This window comes from Lolium rigidum, chromosome 7, assembly GCF_022539505.1.
Source record: "Lolium rigidum isolate FL_2022 chromosome 7, APGP_CSIRO_Lrig_0.1, whole genome shotgun sequence".
NCBI classification, from domain to species: domain Eukaryota; kingdom Viridiplantae; phylum Streptophyta; class Magnoliopsida; order Poales; family Poaceae; genus Lolium; species Lolium rigidum.
The window spans coordinates 127,489,132-127,503,808 of NC_061514.1; the positions used below are offsets into that span (position 1 = coordinate 127,489,132).

Consider the following 14,677-nt stretch of genomic DNA (forward strand, 5'->3'; position numbering starts at 1 on the left):
AAGAATGCATTAAATTTTTTATGTAGTGATACCGAGTCATACGTTCAAAGGACCTTCAAAGGAAAAAAAGTTTCTAATGATATAAATTCTTCAAATTCCATATGTACAAAGACACACCAAGTCTACTTGTAATCATACCTTTTTATCCATTTTTTTCATGTACATGACGATTCGGTTAGCCAGACAACTCAAATTTTCAAAGGCACATCTAAGTTGGAAGACATTATTGAAGGATTCAAGTCAATGAAGCATGTTGGATGTGCACAAGGATAGTCATGGGTGGCGAACAGGAGCACCCGGATGGTCACCCTGAATGGAGGTCCGAACTGTCCGCACAATATACCAAAGAGAAACATATGGTGACTTGGATGATCATCTGGACAATAGGACCCTTTTTTTTTTGACAATCAATACCACATATATTCATAGTAACAAATAGTACATGGTAGAGATACATGAACTGACTCCAACGATTAAAAAATAAAGTCTAAAAGATAGTAACAAATCTTCGAGGTCTTCAATTTTTTTCTTCTTCCAGAATATAATCTTGTACTCTTGTGAAGGCAGCCAAAGATACATAACGAACCATAGACCTGTAGATACCGACGAAAGTTCTCCCATAATTTTTTGAGCCGCAATGCCAAGACTGCGTGCACGCACGCAACCATTAAAGCGAGTCATACAACATCGGCAAGAGTACCAACACCAAGTATATCAGGGAATAATAACCAACTAGCTTTGTCGTCGTCGATGGAGAGCCGAGAGTACGAATCACCATTGTCGAGGACGTAGCAGCCGGGACAAAAACTGCGAGGATAATCCTCCTCGCGGCAACAACGACAAAAGATCCAAAATCGATCTGGCGAAGCAAGATCCGAAGACCCATACCTAGAAAATTGTGATTGTTCAACACCACCATTGACGCCGGGAAGAAGATCTCGTCGCCGAACGAAAGGATGAAGATCACTTATTGCATACGATGCCATCTCCATTGAGGGGAAACCAACAAGAAGGCGGCTACCAAAATCCTAACATAATCTAATGAAAATAATACTTTTATTCAAAACTCCACGCATAGATCGGGTTCCCCACTCCTCCTGACGCCGGCGAAGCCGACCGGAGGAGGGGGAACCAATCTATGAAGGAGGATGAACTGGAGGTGGCTAGGATTAGGGCGGCGGCTGAGAGGAGAGACCACGGATGGACAATAGGACCCTTGTCCACATAACACCAAGACATATCTCTAGATGGTTCCTTGGATACTCCGAACAAACTTTGCACATCCGGATAGTCCAAGTTCCCCCTTTTCTAGCCGCCGGCTTAAACATGGGCCTTGGGTACGAGGCTTGGCTTCGTTTGAGTTTTTTTTGGGGGTGGGGAGGGGATAGTTATGTACTGCGAGCATTGCTCTTTTGACATCTGCGCCCCTTTTATAGTACGGTTTCTCTAAGGTTTGAAGTGGATCGCGAATTAAGTAGAGAACAAGAAAGCCTTGAAAAAAACACTTTTGTTATTTTCTTTTCCTTTTCGGGGGGAAGGAGGTCCTTGTGCGAGTACAATATGCCAACTACTTAGTGCATCCATTAGTCCTCTAATGCTGAAATTGATTATAAAATCAACATGAGGCCTAGATGTCGTTTCAATTATACTCATTTGCGCTTTATTATTTGTAAAAGGGACTTTGCTTACACATTTCTCTCTCCCTACTAGACCTTACATCGTGCTTGGTCACAAGCCTAGAAAAAGTATGCATGCATCAACATCATCTGCACATGAACCCATACAAACATAGATGTATAAAATTTCTACTTTGAGATATGCAAATAAATAGATCAACGATTATTATTTTGATAAACTGTTATAAAATACTCATGCGATAAACTGCTAGCACTCTTTAAAATATTCTAGGTATCTATTTTTTCCATGTGAATGATGTACTGTATTTTTAATTGGAAGATGAAAAATCTATTGCCTCACCGCTATTCGGTATAGGTAAACTTTTTTTTGGAGGTACGGTGTAGGTAAACATAGTTTTTTTAGAACAACTTAGCTTGCTTTATTAATCAGAATTCAGATACAAAGGGATCATCCCAGGATCATATGATTCCAGGAACCACACGACATCCCTGGCCTAGCGACAAAGCGTAACGGGCTAAGTTGTGAGCTTCCGTGTTTTGCTTCCTTCCCTCATGCACGAAACTTGACGTGAGGAATTCCGAAGAGTACAACCTGATCTCCACAATAACCGAAGCATAAACACCACCTGTACCTTCAGATATATCTTGGATCGACCCCTTTACAATCAGACGCTACCATGAGATGTCTCCGTCCCGAATCATCAACAATCGCAAGAGTCTCTCTGCAAGCCATAGCTTCAAGGGTTGGAGGATCGACAACTGAGGGAAATGCCACTGCCAAAGAACCTAGATACTTCCCCACATGATCCCTTACTACCGTGGCCACCGGACCAGTCATACTATTGCGTGAGACAGCTCCATCCACATTTACCTTCGCAATGTTCTCAGGTGGAGGGATCCACTTGCCTCTTGCACAAGGCTGATTAGCAACCGGGTTTACATGTACTGCTGATCTTTTAAGTAACTCCAGATCTCTTAGATAACTTCTGATGAAAAAGTGAGTAGAGCGAGGACTTTGATAAATCCCCTCATGAATCGCCTTCCACCTCGTTGTTCATATGGCCCATAAGATTACAAGAACTAAATAAGAGCATCTCCACCGGCGAGCCCCATAGCGGCCCTGATGGCGATTTGGGGGCCAGCGTGGTTTTTGGGCTCGCACCGGTGCGTCCCAAACGGCGCCGGCTACTTTTCGAGCCCAATACAATCGCTGGCATCCCCGTGCCGGCCCCTTCGCGTAGGGCGCGAATCGGGCGCGTTGGTGCCTCGCGGCACAATGGTTTTCGCGGGTGGGGGCGCCTTGTCAATGAGAGGATGATACGGGCACGAGGACGTGCCATAGCCATTATTTTGTAATAAATAGGAGTTTTAATAATTGAGTTTTAGGATTTTAATAAATGAGTTTTGACTTGTTTTGGGCCTGTCCAAACAAGTCCAGTCCTAGGCCCATTAGATGGCGCCTATCTAGAGGTGGCGCCCCAGCCTCCCCTCATATAAGGGGCTGGGCGCATTAGGGTTTCTCAGCTTAGATTGAATAAGATTATGTAGAACTTTAAGTTCATACTATCACCATCCCTATGGGATCGGCGTGCGTGACGACGTCTTGGACATTCGTCCGGTTATCCAATAAAGGTGTGAGAGTTCTTGAGTTGTCAAGAGTAATCATGTGTGCTTGGGTATCCTTGAATCTGTCAAGGGAGTTCAAGATCTATTGGGCCTATGGATCATCAAGGTGCACCGTGAAAGATCGGGAAAACAATCCTCATCAGAGGACGCGGCGGTCGCATCGGCCACGACGCGGGAAGGTTGGTCATCGACGTTTAATGGTCTCCTGCGTGGAAACCGAGGCGGCGATGAGGACAACGACGGACCACGCGGCGTCTAGTCGCCTATGTCGCTGTAAATGCAGGTAGTTGGGACCACTATTTAGTACGCCGTCCACCACCGCGGTGCTATCCTCTCATCTCCACCACCACCGTCGCGCCATTCTCTCATCTTCACCTCAAAAATGCCGCGCCGTCTTAAGACAACGTACTCCATGCTCTCAACGTCCGCGCGCTGCTCGCGGCGCCTCCACCACCACCGCAGCCGTACCGCAGCCCGACGCGGACTACAACTCCGACGACGACGACGAGGACCCACGATTTGCGGCGTGGCACGCGGCCTACGTCGCAGACGCGGAAGCTGAGGCGGCGGAGGAGGCGACGCAGTGGGGCGAGCAGCCGCAGGCCCCCGCCGACCGGAGCAGGCGGCGATCCTGGCGTTGTTGAATGTGCAGCACTTTCGGAGGTTGAAGGAGGAGCAGCGAGATTTCGTCAACAACGCTAACCTCGAGCACACCCTCGAGATCTCGCGCCAGCGAGCGGCCACGGAGGAGGCGGGGCGACAGAAGCTCTATGAGCTCAACGCTCATCGCCAGCACGAGGTGTTCGCCCGCGAGCAAGCGAGCCGTGCCAAGAATGAGGCTTCTCGGCAAAGGCTGGAAGCGCGGGGACAGCGTCGCCGACAAGCTCCTGTGCCGCTGGCCTCCATGCTCCACCGCCAGATGCGCGAAGCAAGGCACGAGAGGCGGGCACGGACGCAGGCGGCTAAGACGAAGAACGACAACGAGGAAGGCCCGTCGCGCGTCCCAACCGACGGCCAGTAGATTAGGATTAAATTTAAGTTTTATTTAGGTTTAAATTCGAGTTACTTTTGTATAAATTCCGTATGAATTTTGATTTTTAAATGTTATTTTAAATTTAAATTTCTATTGGGACTACACTATGGAGAGGGAGCCGGTGTGGGAGCAGCATCCTCAAACAGAGGTTACTCTACCGGTGAATCCCATACGGCAGTGCCGACGCCCTGCACTATGTGGAACGCGCTGGTGGAGAAGCTACCTGACACGTGGCTAGTCTGCAGCAATCCTGGGCCGTTCCTGGGCCACGTCCGGGAGCCCACATGCTGGCGGCCTGTTCATGTTTTTCCTACTTTTCGAAATAACACCGGACAAAATTCAACGGGCCGGCTCGTTTAATTACTGGGCCGGCTTGTTGGCCAGCTTCGGTGTCGCCTAGTGCTCTCATCATCCCTGCTCCCGAGTCCTCCTGCCGAAGGGAGAAATCGAAATTCACAGGCTAGGCTAGGGTTTGCTCCCCATCGAATCCGAAGCTCGCCGCAGACGCCGGGATGCAGAGGTACGGGCTGCAGCTCCGCAAGAAGCCGGCGGCGTCCTCGTCGTCGCGACCGCCCCCGCCGGCGCGCCCCCTGGCGGCATTCGCCGACGACGGCGACGACGACGTCGAGGCCGACATCCTCCGGCAGTCATCCAAGAAGCGCGCCCTCCAGAAGGTAACCCCACAGCCCGGATTCCAGGCCTTCCCCCGCCCTTCGTTGGTTTCCGGATTAGATTGTTGATTTGTTCTTTCCGGGGATGGTGTGCTCGCGCAGGTGGAGGAGCTGCAGAAGAAGGCGATCGAGGAGGATCCCTCGGTGTTTTCCTACGATGAGGTGTACGATGATATGAAGGAGAAGGCCGCTCGCCCCAAGATGCAGGCCAAGGTCGTTCGCCAGGTAATTATACGCCCTGTTCCATCAAATTTTAATGGGTTCGATCCGTCTGAGTGCTTCGTTTATTCTTAATTGCATGCACTGCAAATTATAACATGAAGAAGTATAGTGTTTGATTCAGGCTGGCTGGGAAGTCAAATTTTAATTTTGTTAGTAGCAATTTCCAGATATTTGCTGCCCAAATGTTTGGAACATAACATTTTACTATACAGATAAGCTGCAGATTATCTACCTTAATTGCTCCGAAACATAATTGAAGGCCGAACTTGGATTTTAAGACTTACAGAAATTGGCCTCCATGGGTTGTTTTATATACCTTTGAGGGTTTTAATAGTCCTCCATTGTCACAGGGAGGTAGTTAGTCATGTTAATTGTGTAATAGAGACATGTATCCAGAGACAAGCACATAATGTAAAGGTGTGGCGGGTTGTGCAAAGGCAACGCGTCACTACTAATCGGAATCGCACGATGGGCTAGAATGGACATATATTGAGATTCTAACCTGGCGTCTAACTCTTTACTTGTTTGCAGTCAAAGTACATTGAAGCACTCAAGGAGAAAGCAGAACAACGTAAACGAGAACAGGACATAGTGTATGAGAGGAAGCTCCAGAAAGAGAGGAGCAAGGAAGACCACCTGTTCAGTGACAAAGACAAATTTGTAACATCTGCGTATAGGAAGAAACTTGAGGAGGAGAAAAAATGGCAGGAGGAAGAAAGACGGCGGCAGCTTCAAGAAGAAAGGGATGATGTAAGTTTTGCTCATTTGTTCATCATTGTGCATGGTTCTTATGTGCTACTTATCTTCATGGTTTTATGTTTTTTAAGTTGCACGTTTTCTGCTACTGTTATAGCCTTTACTTAATTCTACCAGAATTACGACCATGTGAGGTAACTAGGGTTGGTCTGTCAAAGTATGCATGGAAGTTGGAATAGCCTGATGGTTATGAATGATGATGACCAAACTTTTAATCTGAATTGTGCCATTTTGTCTGGTCATGCAAGTGTGGTTTGTGGCGGTATTATCCCATTCATCTTTTATATGAACGAATATCCAGTTTGCGTTGCTAGAAGAGTTGGAGATTGCTGGGCTTTGGTACAATGGTAGCTTTGAATTCTGATGTTGTACCACTATAGAAATTCACATCTCATTGTTTACAAATTTTGAAGGATTGTCTTCACTTCCTGCTTCTTGATCACGTAATTTTTCTGATATGTTGGTTTGTGGAAACATCCTTTTTAGTAATATGTATTAACTTTCTTCACGAAATTAGTGCAATATAAATCTGGCTTTCCTATGCGTTTATACCCTAATCAGATCCTTGCAAAGAAAACATACATCTAATGTTTCACAATTACAGTGTCTCTTGGCCAACTAATTTGATTTCTTTTATCTGTTTTTATGTAGGTTACTAAAAAGAAAGACCTGAGTGACTTTTACTTTGGACTTGCTAAGAATGTTGCTTTCGGTGCAAGTTCGCATGATGGCTCAAAGCCTGCTGAACCTGAAAAGTTGGACACTAAAGCAGATGATATTCAAGCTAGCAAGTCTGATGCCGAAGGATCTGCCCGTTCTCCTAAGCGCAGGAGGGAATCCAGTGAAGGATCAGAGAAAGCACACGAAAGTAAAAGTGCGGAAGAACCTGCAACAACTGGACCGAAGGATTCAACAGCTGCTCGATCTACTGAGAAAGACGCCGATGTATCAGCGGCTGCTTCACAAGCTTCGCAGAATACTCAGCCGGCACCAATCACAGATGAGCACTACAAGAGGAGTAGCGATGCACTTGCTGCTGCCAGAGAACGAGCCCTGGCTCGTAAGAGAGCCAAGGAGCAGCAAATATGAAGTAAGAAGCGGATATACTGTTACCATGTTATTATAGTGCTTAAGCTTTTTTCTGGTTAGTGCTGTGGAAGGACTGTTGCACGACAGCTGTTTTTTTTCCAAATTGCAGCATTTTCAGTTGGCGATGCATGTATTTCTCGCCAAAAAGAGCCCTTTTGTTTGATCCTCATGATGCTTCAGCTTAATGATCCAAGCAAACATCTGTATATCGACAGTGAAACACATTAGACATGAGAATGATCATATATCTTTTGCATAATCAGGAGAGGAGAGGTTAAAGAAGCCCACTATGTTTATGATCATTCCTGCTTCCAACAAAAAGAGTAACAGTTTGGCACATGGAACTGAAGGCTGCACGCATTTGTGCTCACCCATGTATACTATTGTAATCTGTAACCAGTGGTTTGTAAACATGATTTCTGTAATGACTGAAAATCAGTAGTTGTTTACTGGTTGGTGTTGAATGAGGTAGTGAGATGATGTTTTCTTGTTTCAAGGACGATGCAGATTTGTTAGGCCTTACAAGCCTGTGTCAGCAAATTATGTGCTAACCTAATAGGCGGCATGCGTTTTCTTTGTGTCAGTACCATCATTTTTTGCAACGAGCTGGTAAAATTTAACTGAATACACTCATGGTATCTAACTTACCTTTTTGTTAGCAAAGGCATGATTTCATGAGGGTGATGATGCATAATTTTTCTCTCTTAAACCTGACCTCGCTTGTGCGAGTGGATAGACGTTGCTCTCAGCTGATACAGCGTACTGTTATTACAGCCTCCTGCTAAGAGCGAAAGGGGAGAGAGAGAGGGGAGGAAGGGCTTTGGTTTCACCATCCACTCCCAACTCGGCTTCTCCGCACGCAAACCCAAAACCCTAGCGCGAGCCGGCGGCCTCGTGACCCGGAGCGCAGGCGCAGCTAGGTTCCCCCTCGCGGCCGCGGCATGGAGAGCCTCGTCCTCGCCTCCTCCTGCTCCGCCTCCCCCCTCCTCGCCGCCGCCCGCCGACCCTCGCGGCCCCTCCCCGCCGCCGCCGCCGCGCCGCTCTCTTCCGCCGCCGGGCGGAGGGGACCCGCCAGGAGGCCCAGGCTCGTCGTCTCCGCCGCGTCTCGCGGATCTAGGAATGGTAAGGGACCGCCTTCCTGTGCTGCCCTCCGTGACGGTGTGTGTTTGGATGCGGCCTCCGATGCGCTGTTTCATTAGGGGCGAGTGGCGAGAGCTCGTGCACTTGATTCCGAGCTCTAGTTTCTGTGGGAAGTGAGATTGTTGATGCACTTGACTTCTGCTAGATTTACGGCCGCGAATTCGATGTTGATGCAGCATGCATAGCCAGCAAAATTCTCCTGCTAGAGGCTCTGAATGGTCACCTTATGTAGTACTTGTCGGAACTTCTGTTTGGAGTATATGTATTTGCTCTATAACAGCTTGAGATTCTGAATGGTCAGCTTATCCATCTACATTTGTGACACACTAGAGAATGTCCACCTTATCCATCCATATTTTGCATAGTTAGCTGATAAGCATAGTATGCTAGTTGGCTTTCGTTTGCCCCCATTTTGATATCCTATTGCCATCTCCTTTGCTCTGATTTTCTATATGATAAATTGCTTCGTGCACCAGTTTTCGATGCACTGAACACAAAGGGCTTCGCGAGCGTGTCGTCTTCAACCAGCAGCCAGAACACATCAACAGGAACTGGCACCCTGCCTCCCATGCCGCCCCCGTCATCATATATGTGAGTTTTTTCTCTCCTTTGTTCTGTCTACACCGCTCTCAAATCTACCCTCACATGATGCCATGTTTCAAAACCTCTGCAGCGGTTCACCAGTCTTCTGGATCGGAATTGGTGTGGCGTTATCCGCGGCGTTTTCCATGGTGTGGATTTCTGCTTCCTGTTATTATGCCTTAATTTATCCTCTTGCATATCTTCTCCTTTTGTAAATTAATAATACTTGTTGGTTGGTGTATCAGGTCTCTTCGATGGTAAAGGTGAGCTCACAGCTATTCTTTTTTTCCTGCACTCCAAACAGAGTATGTATCATTTACAATTTGCACTGTGCTCCTAAGAATGACCTGTTGTGTTCCTTTGCGTGATACGGAACAAGTCAGGGAGGTAAAATATTGAGCTACTTTCTGCTTGCACCTGCTTGACCTTGGAATACGTTTGTGCTACACCAGTTCACTTTGATATTTCGGACATTGTTTCTAACCTCTTACTTGGTTCAAGCATAGTATGTGGTCCTATAATGGTGACCTTTTATTTTACTTTCACGCCCATTCATTTTCATTTTATGTCATAGATCTTTTAGGTTTATACTACCATTTTCATAGTTACTAAGAACCAATTTTCCTCGAATGATATTATGATAAATACCTTTTTGCATGGCTTTGTGCGTTGTTGCATGGCTTAACGTCGCACGGTATTATGTTTACTTTGTTCTTTGCCTTGACGGTATTTGTTGTATAGCTGCTTCTGTACATGACTGACGTTAATGTGCTTCCCCATTACCTTCTTAACACGTCACTAATTTTCTGCAGAAATATGCAATGGAACAAGTATTCAAATCGATGATGACACAGGCACAACCAAACACCTTTGGCTCAGCAAACTCGCCATTCCCATTTTCCATGCCACAGCAGGCAGGCCCCACAGCACCAATCAGTTATCCATACTCTGGACCAAGAAAAAGTACGCCTACAAAAGGTGCAACTGTTGATGTTTCAGCTACTGATGTGGCGGCGACTGGAACTTTGGAAGCGTCCGATGTGGCCGAAACATCAAAACCGTCAAAGAAATTTGGTATTGACCTTCCACATCCATACTTTTTTCTCCAACTAAGTTGTATGTGGAATGTGCTCTTATATTTGTCCAATTCTCTATAACATGCTGAATTTATCTCTTGATGCATTTATTTTATATTTGTGTGCTCTTATATTAGGAAGTATGCTCTTACATTTTATTAGTGCTTATAATCATTTTATTCGGATATTTGGCATCTGCATCTAACTGTTGTATTCATTACAAAATGTTTGCAGCCTTCGTTGATGTTTCTCCGGAAGAATTGCTGCAAAAGGAGCTTCAATCTTCATTGGAGACAGTTGATGTAAAAAGTGATAGCGCTAAAAGTGAAATTAAGGAGGATACGGAGCAACAAGTAAGTTTCTTTCAGAAGCTTGGTAACAGGCTTCTTGTAGAAATTTGTAGTTAACTTGTTATTAATACGTGTCCATTGATTCTTATAGGTTTTTACAAATGGAGCTGCTTTTAAGCCTAATGAAGATTCCTCTACTGGGCCAACTGAATCCAGTTAGTAACTGCAAATTTATGTACACAAATTTAGGATTGTATTTTTCCACACCAGTATTTTCTTTAAAATGTTGTAATATTCTGTTTATTTTTTTTCCTGTGTGTACAAAATGCAAAAAAATGATTCTGATTTTATACTGTGTAGGTAAGCCAGGGCCTATGCTATCTGTGGACACGATTGAGAAAATGATGGAAGATCCAGCTCTGCAGAAGATGGTTTACCCGTAAGTCCACAACCAACTTCAACATTGCATTTTGTGCTCACTGTCCTAAAATGTGTCTGTTGGCTGCCTAGGCGTTGGGCACCTACTGCCTTTACAAACAAATTGTGCCATGTTTTCCCTTCGTATTTTCATAGCTTAGTCGGTGCACTGGCCATTTGGTTGCAAGAGTTTAATAAAGTCCTCCTGGTCATCAGTTAAATGCTTCATATACTACTAAATAGCACATGTCATCTACACCTTGCATCTGCAAACCCGACCTATTACACCATATGATCACGCGGAAGGATAAATGCTTTATGTCGCACTCGCACATGTAACGTCCCGGAAAATATTCCATATTAGATCTGCCTGTTGTGTTTGTTTTGTGCATCATCATGGCATCATGCATATTTTTCTGGCACAGTTTCGTTCTAAAATTATTTTGCCAAAAACCCTATTTTGTTTTGCTGAAATATCCCGGCTACTTATAAAGCTGTCCTGTCCTTTTCTTATTTTAAATTAAAACCAAATAATATTTTTTGGTATGTTTTAATTAGCAAAAATGTTTTCTCGCTTTAATAAAATAAAAGTAGGCAAAAACCTGAGAAAGTTTTGTCCCAAAACCAGCCATGCCCACCTACTATTGCCTATTTAAAGGAACCCCTTCTGCTCGTTCCTCCACAAACCCTAGCCCTCACATTGCCCACTATTTCCCAGTCTGAAATCCCTCCCCAAAATGCCCCACCCAAAGGATTTCAGATCTGGAAAAATGGGCAATTTGGGGTCTAGGGTTCTTGGAGGAAGGAACAGAAGGGGTTCAATTAAATAGGCAATGGTGGATGTGCTTGGGCTGGCTTTGGGAAAAACTTTGTCAGGTTTTTGCCTACTTTTATTTATTAAAGGGGGGAAACATTTTTGCGAATTAAAACAGATGAGAAAATATTATTGGGCTTTAATTTAGAAAAGATGGGACATCTGGGATAATTTAGCATAACAAAATAGGGGTTTTGGAAAAATAATTTTAACGTCAAAAATATGCCAGAAAAATATGCATGATGTCATGATGATGCACAAAACAAAAACAATACTCAAATCTAATATGGAATATTTTCCGGGACGTTACAGCACCCGAGGAGCCACAGAGCCAGCTGGACCTCATCGCACCTGTTTGTAGGTGGCTAGGTTCTGTTTGTCTTCTGCCCTGGTGCTTGTGGCATACAGAGTTTCTTGTCAAATTATATGAGGCCAAGTAATTCTGTATGGAGCAATGCAACAACACAACAGTGGCGTTCAATATGCCACTAATAATCTCCATCCGTAGAGGTTATCTGGATGATGCGGACAATTAAGAGATTCACAATACCAAAATAAGTACTTTGGTTAGGAGGCGAAGAATTCAGTACTGAATTTTACCAGTTCAGTAGGCTTCCATCTGTAGGTGAAAAAATGGTTACGCTTAGATTAATTCTGCATAGATGGAAACTCTGGCTTAAAATAATTTGTATATACATTAGTATTTTGTCAGCGTTGCGATTATGGCTTGATGAGGTAGTCGTACTTGCACTGCTTCCTGTATAGTGCGCAGCAAATGGCCAGCTTCAGTAATCTCAAGTTGTTAATTTTTGTATATTATAAAATTACGTGTAACGTATATCTCTATTAGTATCTTATAAGGATGCTGATTTCTTCACATGTGCCAGCTACTTGCCCGAGGAGATGAGGAACCCGGATTCATTCAAGTGTATGTTCCTGTAAACTTATTTGAACACTTCTGTATCACATAATTGGGTTTATTTTCTCTTTTGATATGGTGAGATATTTATTTTCCAGGGATGCTTCAGAACCCGGTGTACCGCCAGCAATTGGAGGAAATGATGTAATATATTTATTCATTACCCCTGATTTATGCTTTCAAATTGGAAAGTAAACCTGTCCAACATTATTAAAGAATAGAACAGTAATCCATGTCGTAGTGATGTATATTGGTATTGAACAATGCTGTCGTGGACTTGTATAAGCTTGTCGGGCCGCACCTTATATGTTCCGAATAATGCCACTACATGTTTATGTTACTTATGCTAGCCCAGAACTCATACTAGTATGCCAATTGCTTAATGGAGTTTTGTGTATTAACAGGAGCAACATGGGTGCATCTCCTGATCAATGGGATAACCGCATGGTTGATCACTTGAAGAACTTCGACCTTAGCAGTCCTGAAGTAAGGCAGCAGTTTGGTGAGTGAATCAACACTTGTACGTTTACTTGGATCTTGTTTGGAAGTTGGAACATGTGAATTCTGCAGGAAATTTCCCATTATCTGTCATCCTATGCATTTTTCCCTTTGCAAGCTATATATGAAAACTGTGAATACCTATTTGGTTTCGCCTTCCCTACAATTCCTGTATGCTATATTGACCAACGATGTTCTTTTAGTATCCTTATTATTTTTATCGTTCCAACTTCCTAGCATGGCTTTGATACATGCTCCTGTTATTTTACTCCCTCCGATTCATATTAATTGACTTCAATATGGATGTATCTAGAACTAAAATGTGTCTAGATACATTCACATTAGAGTCAATTAATATGAACCGGAGGGGTAGTTCTTTTTGTGAACTTATTAGTTTCTTGTTGTAAACGTCTAGCATAGCTTTGACACATGCTCCCATTTTTTGGTTTATTATTGTTACTATTATAGTACTTGGTAGGTTATGGAAATTGTTGAAAAGGTTTGAATAAAAACTCAATACTTCCCCTGAAGCAATTTTTAGTGCTTACCATACGCGACCTTAATTTGATTTCAAATTAAAATGAGTAGGTGTGAATGCTGAACTCTTTTATCGTCTGTACAGCGCAAGTTGGCATGACTCCGGAGGAAGTAGTGTCGAAAATAATGGCGAACCCAGAAGTTGCTGTTGCATTTCAGAATCCAAAAATTCAAACGGCCATCATGGATGTAAGTTTTATTGTTTCGGACTTTTTTTAATCATTGAGAAATTTGGATGTAATGCACTACACAATTTGTTTCTTTGAAAAAATGTTGTGGGCTGTCTTAATGGCATGTGATATCCACTTGTTGCTCTCGTAGTCAGTGGCATTTTTCAAATTGCAAATGTTACAGTTATATATCCAGTTATCCATAGCTATTTGATTATCCTGACATGGCATCTTTTTGATGCAGTGCTCGCAGAACCCTCTGAATATTGTAAAATACCAAAATGACCAAGAGGTATATTTTAATAACTTGCGTCATCTGCTCACATGGTAACTTTATGATCTAACTCACCGGGTTTGCCTTTCACTCGTATGTCTCTTATGCTAGGTCATGGATGTTTTTATGAAGATATCACAAATCTTCCCCCAAATTAATGGCTAGTCGATGTACATCATGGAATCGAAGTTTTTGGCCTGCCTTGGCCTGCCTCCAGTCTTAAGTGCCTGCAGTAGCATCTGTTAACTGGCTGAGGAACATAATGAAACTTCATGTGTTCAGTCATTACGTGCAAAGATGTACCCTTCCCGTCAAAGGTTTTTGAGTTGCCAATGTACATCCTATGATTCTAGTGTCTCGGTTTGGTTGCCAACCGTTCGTAGAGCCGGAGTAGTGACGTAGCCAAGTTTGAGATATATATCATCACTGCTACGTGAAATAGTGTAGTAAGTGCTTTGACATTATATGGTTTGCTGTAGGGTGTGAAGGTGCGGTTGTAGTTGATATCACCTCAATTTTGATACATTGTGTTACCATGACAATGCATGAACATGTTGCTATGTTGTCTGGCAGTATTTTTTGTGGAATGTAGCCTGAGTTTCATGACCGGTGGAAGTTTGTTTTGACATTGCTTTGGAATCTCTTTTGTTGAGAGCTTGGAAGTCATTCCTCAAGCGAGATCAAATGAGCACAGTGCATCTCACATTTGCTGGTTGGATCCCAGCAGGCCAGCACACACCGGCGCACTGCGTTGGGCAACTTGGTCAAGGTCTATGTCTACGTACCAATTACGCCGTTCCGTGCTACTTCCCGCTCAGATGTAACGGCGTACTGTACATTTCTGATTCTCTTCCTTCTCCGGGCAAGGCGCCAACTATCTCCGGCTGGGTGGGAGTGCGCTTCACCGGCTCGCTGACAGCCTGACA

The 14,677-nt window shown here is 44.1% G+C and overlaps 2 protein-coding genes across 2 annotated transcripts; both read left to right on the top strand.

Moving 5' to 3' along the window:
• Positions 1–4,742: 4,742 nt before the first annotated feature.
• LOC124673884 (nuclear speckle splicing regulatory protein 1-like) lies at positions 4,743–7,184 on the top strand. Its single transcript, XM_047209932.1, has 5 exons — positions 4,743–4,970; positions 5,070–5,192; positions 5,721–5,939; positions 6,597–7,035; positions 7,144–7,184. Exons 1-4 carry the CDS (start codon positions 4,809–4,811, stop codon positions 7,032–7,034), a joined length of 942 nt encoding a protein of 313 aa, XP_047065888.1. The 5' UTR covers positions 4,743–4,808; the 3' UTR covers position 7,035; positions 7,144–7,184.
• Positions 7,185–7,975: 791 nt separating this feature from the next.
• On the top strand, positions 7,976–14,359 carry LOC124673885 (protein TIC 40, chloroplastic-like). Its single transcript, XM_047209933.1, has 14 exons — positions 7,976–8,156; positions 8,651–8,765; positions 8,848–8,905; positions 9,002–9,019; positions 9,569–9,830; positions 10,067–10,185; positions 10,274–10,337; positions 10,483–10,561; positions 12,241–12,281; positions 12,371–12,416; positions 12,677–12,774; positions 13,393–13,496; positions 13,722–13,769; positions 13,863–14,359. The coding sequence occupies exons 1-14, from the start codon at positions 7,976–7,978 to the stop codon at positions 13,914–13,916; spliced, it is 1,287 nt and encodes a 428-aa protein (XP_047065889.1). The 3' UTR covers positions 13,917–14,359.
• Positions 14,360–14,677: the final 318 nt, after the last annotated feature.